The sequence below is a fragment of the Equus quagga genome, chromosome 18 (genome assembly GCF_021613505.1).
Source record: "Equus quagga isolate Etosha38 chromosome 18, UCLA_HA_Equagga_1.0, whole genome shotgun sequence".
Classification (NCBI taxonomy): Eukaryota; Metazoa; Chordata; class Mammalia; order Perissodactyla; family Equidae; genus Equus; species Equus quagga.
In genome coordinates this window covers 46,834,051-46,840,050 of record NC_060284.1, presented here as the reverse complement: position 1 = coordinate 46,840,050, position 6,000 = coordinate 46,834,051, and the positions used below count along the sequence as shown (strand labels likewise).

Genomic DNA, 6,000 nt, shown 5'->3' with positions numbered 1-6,000 from the left:
GCTGCAGTGAGCCCACGCGCCAGCCAACAGAGAGGCTGCAGTGAGCCCACGCGCCAGCCAACAGAGAGGCTGCAGTGAGCCCACGCGCCAGCCAACAGAGAGGCTGCAGTGAGCCCACGCGCCAGCCAAGAGGGGAAAGAACTGACCTGGGGATAACAGACAAAGCCAATGGGGGGTGGGGGGACCCCAAATTCAATATGGGACTCTCGATTGTATTTATTTAAATGCTTTTAGGAAGAAGGTGTTAACTGGAAAGATGGTTTAGATTTCCAACCAAGTTTCCACTGTATCATATTTGGTTTGTATTTTAGAGTCTAAAAGATGACTGGTTCTGAAGCCTGGACTGAGAACGCGGTTCTGAGGATGGGACTGGAACTGCAGTCAGTGTCCCGCGGGCTGGTGTGCGGCCCTTGGCCCATCAGGAGCCTGTGAGGGAGCCCAGGCAGTTCAAAGGAAAGATCACAAAAGCCCACACAACTGCAGCCCTTCCCCCTCCCCCAAGCTAAAATGCCTGTAATTACCGCCAGGGCGTCGCCTGATGATGAGTTTTCTGACTTCGTCATACACGAAGATGAGAAGAGAGTACGGGAAGGCACAGAACCACCAGGTAGGCCTGGAAAAAGCAGCAGGTACCAATTTACACATGAACACATGCCAATGCCTTAAGCACAGCCTGCTGCTCTGTGTGCCTAGGGCCCAGAGAGACAGGAGAAACCAGGCTGCAGTCTTCATAAAGGAGGCCCCTGCCCATCTTCAGCTTGGTTTGTTTCTAAGTTTGGTTTGTAGGGCGAGTTGAGTAGATTTTCTGTTCACCATCCCAGTGACTGGGCATTTTAAGTGTTTAACAAGCTCGAATGTATTTCTCTGATATGCTGGCATTTGAAGATAAAGAACTGCCAGTGTGGGTCAAAACCAATTTATCTATCCCCTAAATTTGGTCTCTGATGATGGAATTGGGACAGTCAGCTGTCTGCTCTGAGTCCTAGATGTGAGAAATGAAAACAGCTGAGCCCTAAGAGAGATCAGAGGCCTTTGGGAGCTCACGGGCTGCTGCACAGTCCCCAGCCTGGAGACAGGCGCCCAGGGCAGCCTCTGTGGGAGGGCTAAGCTTTCCTGACGACCAGCTCGTGCAGTAAACATGTGAGGAAGGTGGTCCCAGGGCAGAGCTCTGGCGGTCTCCTCCACCTCTTCCTGACCTGCATGTCCTCCACAGCAGCTAAGAGAAGACCCTGTTTGATTCAGGCACCCGAGCAAACCACCTTCCAAATTGAAGAAACAAGTCCTCTAGTCACAGCGAGCTGTTCTGAGGCACTACACTATTTTAGCGTGACTGTCCATTTCTAAAAGAAAGCTCTGTGATCCTCCTGGCCTCCTCTTGATAAACACTGGCCCAAGATGACAAAATTCAACTTGGACATGGCTGGCTGCTGTTGTATGCCAGCTCTGTGCAGGGTGCTGGAGATAGAAAGGCAACGATACTGTGGCCCAGGCCTTTATATTCTAGTGGGGAGCAGAAATGACCTAATACGCAATGCCAAAGAAGGGTGCAATTGCACATGTCCAGGAGGGTGAGATCACATGGGGACAAGCTCCGAGGAAGTCAGCCCTGAAGGATTTTCAGGGTTAATGGGGGGGGGGGGGGGACGACACAGCCTTAAGCAAATACATAGGCAGAGAATATTGAATTCACCTAACATAAGCTTGGATGGGTACAAGATAAGGCCAGAAAAACAGGGTGGGGCAATAATGAGAGAGAGCCTAGACACTAGGCTAGCCTGTACCACAGATGACGTCTGCACACACCCAGCAGGAAGTCAATGAAGTCAATGGGGTTTGGTTACTTTAGGGGTGAGATCAGCAAAAGGAGAGGAGATGGCAACAGGCTAGCTGAGTCTAGATGGGTCTGAGCAAGGATGGGGAGGCTGACGGTTTAAATCAGAAGCTTGTATTGTACAGGTCCCACATTCTGTGGCTTAGCATACTTTAATCAGTTAGCAGACACCACCAAACACACTGTTTCAAAATGCTACTGGCGTTTGCGGTAAACCCTGTATGTGAAAATTCAGGTTTATGAGAAGTGCAAGGTCATTCACTGTGCTCAAGGCCAGTCTGGTTCTGATCAGACTAGGGGTAAGCTTCCTCTGATCAACTGTAAGGTAAAAGGGACCTCAGATCTGCTTCTCCAAACTTCCTCTGAGAGCAGAGGATTCAGAGACCCACAGGGGGCTTGCGATGGGATGCACAGTGACAGGGTAAGCAAACCAAGATTTGAACCTGGGCCCCCAAACTCCAGGAGACCCCTGGTTGGCCTCTAAAGACAACTGGACTGTGGCTGTGGGGGACCTGAGTGCTCAGCAGTGAGCCAGCGGGGAAGCCCAATTACCAGAGCCTGTCTGGGGCCAAATCCTAAGCAGTGGCCGTGGTCAACAAGTCTCCGGACTTGCTAGTCTGATTTACTGATGAATCAGGCCTTCCTGATTTTCCAATCCATAGGAAGTCTTGTACATGCCACCCAAAAGTTCTGAAAAGGACGGCTACTCACAAGAGGAAAAGCCACGCTTACTATTTCATGGATTTTGGAGCTGGAAGAGGATGGACTTACTTGAGGGGATACATCCTCAGGGCCACACCCATTCCAGGGCAGTAGGAAAGGAAGGCAGCAAGGGCCGTCTCTTCGAAGAGGCCAAATATTAGGATCTTGTTCCTAAAGTCAAGGAGGAAAAAAGCTTAAAAAACACAAATAGAAATTTACCTTCTAATGCTGTGTGTTAAACGGCAGATCAATGTTTCTATGTACTAGTTGTACTTAGGAACTTGAAAACTGCATTTGGCTTCCTAAATCTGCTCCAAAAACTAGAGATTCCAGAAACTTTGGCACATGTGCCAGCTGCTGGGCTTTCTGTGAAGGGTTTAGAAATCCCAGACCCCTTCTTTGAGCCAGGAACCTTGACTGTCCTCTCTACTCACTTCATCCCCTGCTGGAAGACTGAGTTCCTCCTGGTCTTGCAGATGACCAAATCGGCCCACTGTACCACCACGATACTGACGAAGAATGCTGTGTGGCAGGTGAACTCCACGATTTTCCTCTGTTCGTAAGTCTGAAACGCAAAAGGCAAAAAGATGGGCCTGGCTCTTTGCCCACGTGGCCAGTGGCTGTGTGGTCACCGTCCTCAGGGGCCTGAGGAGCTCCAGCACTGTCAGGCCCTCACTCACCCACTGCTGCCCGTAGCTGTCCTCCACGTCGTTGACCCAGCGGTCATCCCAGTCCACGCGGAGTCCCAGCAGGTGAATTGGGAGGAAGCCATTCTCGGCCAGGATCACAAAGTAGGTGAAGAAGCCCCCTAGGGCCTGGATCATACCTAAGAAGTTAGAAAAGTAACTTTAATGCTAGAACCTGGTACAAGGGCATCTCCACACACTGCATCTGATCACTGGAGCAGGCCTGGGAGGTACTTGAGGGAAGTCTTTCTCACTGGTTGATGAAGGCTCAGGAGAGTTGCCCGTCACTCACAGGCCATGACTGGTGGGATGGAGGAACCAGGGGTACACTCCTCACCCAGCACCCTCTCCACTTTTTGATTCACTTTTTAGAGCTTAAAGAAGACAGACAGACCTTACTCTTAAACACCCACCTCTATTACTTGATCATCTGCCTCTATCAGGGCTTGACCTTTAGGGGGAAAAAATCCACTTCCCTATTTTTTAATCTCTGAAAAATTATGACTTTTCCCCCATCTCTCAATTTTTACACATTGCCTCTTTGCCAGCCACTGTGGAAATTGTGGATGTGGTACTTTCTGACACAACCCTCCTCCTCCCACACTATTGGGACCCTTTCCCCCTGGCATCCAATCCAACCACATTACCCTAAATTCCTCAGGGCAGGATTTCATCCTATGCTCTGAACCTAGTCTTCCTTCACAAAATTAGGTCTACCTGGCTATCAGCCAGTTCCTCTGTTGTCAGCAACTGTCCAATCCATCTTTGCCATGTTTCCATAATGTACTCATCTGTTCCCCTTTACCAAAGTTCCCAGCAATGCAACCCATTAATCCAGAAGAAGAAGTTGTTCATGGCGGCTTCACCAGGTTCTCCCGAAGGAGACTACGCAGATGATTTAGGATCAAAGGGCATTTTCATTGCCCCCCACCTGGACCATCTGTTAGCTGGTCATGCTCCACCAGCGGAGCAGAAACCAAGCACTGGTGGTGGGGAGAGTGGGGGTGCAGGGCCACCGCTACCAGCCAAACCTTTGAACTCGTGTAATTTCTTCAAAGCCTAACTCTCTATCCAAATTAGTGACAGACACTGTGTATCCCCAGGAAAAGCTGCCTTTGAGTCAATATGCGCTGTTCCCTAGAACTGTGCCTGGCATTCTGGGAGGCCCAGCGAGGAGGAGGAGCCTCAGTTCTCAGGCAGAGTTGAGCCCAGTCACAAGATGCTTGGTGTAAAGAACTGCAGTTTCCACAAAGAAGTAACTGGGCTGACAGCAAAAGATGTCTTCTCACACAGAAGAGAATCTAGAAACTTCCTGTAGTCTCACCCTATGTTGCGGCTCATCACCCTAGATTTGAAGTCTCAGAAATCAACCTATCTAAGGCAGACACCACCGCTCCAGATACTGTAAGCATGCCAGCTGCCTGCTCGACGCCATGTGGCAGCTCACCAATTTGTCCGTAGGCCATGCTGATCAGCCGCTCATTCACAAGTTTGTCCGTCTGGGGGTTTCTGGGCTGTCTCTTCATGATGTCGCTCTCAGCTTGCTCATAAGCCAGGGAGATGGCGGGGACCTGGGGGGGAGGGGCGAGAAGGGATTTAAAGTCACCAAATACCAGAAAGCCGACACTGTGACCCTCCCGTTATAAAGTTCTTGGCCTCTCTTTTAAAAATGTTTTTCATACCATGAGCTAATATTACAGGTCCCATGGGAAAAACAACACAACAGAATTACACAAAGGCAAGACTCCTATCTGATAAACAGGTGTTGACGGGTGCCTTGAAGAATAACAACATTGATTCGTTGATGCTGAGGCTGCAAGACACGCTGGATATAGTTACTGCGAATTTCTTTCCCTACTGACAAGCATGTGGACCCCAGGAGCACAGCAGCGAGCACTAATGCCACACCTTAACACCACAGTGTGTGGAAGCTGCAACATTCACTTACCATGTCTGTGCCCAAGTCAATGCAGAGGATGGTGACAGTCCCCAGGGGCAGTGGAATGTTTGCAATAATAAATATCAGGAAGGGGGTGATCTCTGGAATGTTACTGGTCAGGGTGTAGGCAATGGATTTCTTCAAGTTATCGAAGATCAGACGACCTAGGAAAGCAAAATATTTTTATGGTATAACGTAGAGATAAGCAGACTAGAAACTGCAGATATGCAGGAAGTGTCCAGAAATGGATACTGATTGGCGGACTCAGGACGAGTGTTTGGGAAACACTTTAAATGTAGTGCTCTCACCTTCCTCTACTCCAGTCACAATTGAGGCAAAGTTGTCGTCCAAAAGAATCATGTCAGCAGCTTGCTTAGACACGTCTGAGCCAGCTATCCCCATAGCAACCCCAATGTCCGCCTTCTTCAAAGCTGGAGAGTCATTGACACCATCGCCAGTTACAGCCACAATGGCACCCTACCACAAAATGAATGGAGAGGGTTCGTAAGAATCATGTCGTCTAGAGATGGAAGTAAGCAAGGGGCATGCCTGCACTTGCCTCTCCCCCTTACAGACACTGCTCCCTTCCCACAGACTTTATGGAGTCTCAGAATCATCTTAGCCAAGAACCCACAGAGCTGCCACCCAACAGCATGGCGGCACGAATACAATTCTGAGGAGTATTCACCTCTGCTTAACAAGGGTTACTCAAAGTCATGACTTTGATGAGTGGAGCCCTGGAAAACCTCATTCCTTAATGCACAGCCCCAGGTCTTTTCAAGGAAGGGGATGGGAGTCTCCTGGCCCTTCCCGTCTCCAATGTAGGCATTAGGAGTCTGCAC

The 6,000-nt window shown here is 49.6% G+C and overlaps 1 protein-coding gene across 1 annotated transcript in view; it reads right to left on the bottom strand.

The window, feature by feature from the left end:
• The window catches only part of ATP1A1 (ATPase Na+/K+ transporting subunit alpha 1), a 30,079-nt gene that overhangs the window by 433 nt on the left and 23,646 nt on the right, over positions 1-6,000 (bottom strand). Inside the window, exons 16-22 of the mRNA XM_046645052.1 lie at positions 5,467-5,635; positions 5,168-5,322; positions 4,667-4,790; positions 3,214-3,359; positions 2,968-3,098; positions 2,603-2,704; positions 522-613 (exon numbers count right to left, since the gene is read on the bottom strand). Coding sequence (XP_046501008.1) covers positions 522-613; positions 2,603-2,704; positions 2,968-3,098; positions 3,214-3,359; positions 4,667-4,790; positions 5,168-5,322; positions 5,467-5,635 — 919 coding nt within the window. The remainder of the gene's footprint in view (positions 1-521; positions 614-2,602; positions 2,705-2,967; positions 3,099-3,213; positions 3,360-4,666; positions 4,791-5,167; positions 5,323-5,466; positions 5,636-6,000) is intronic.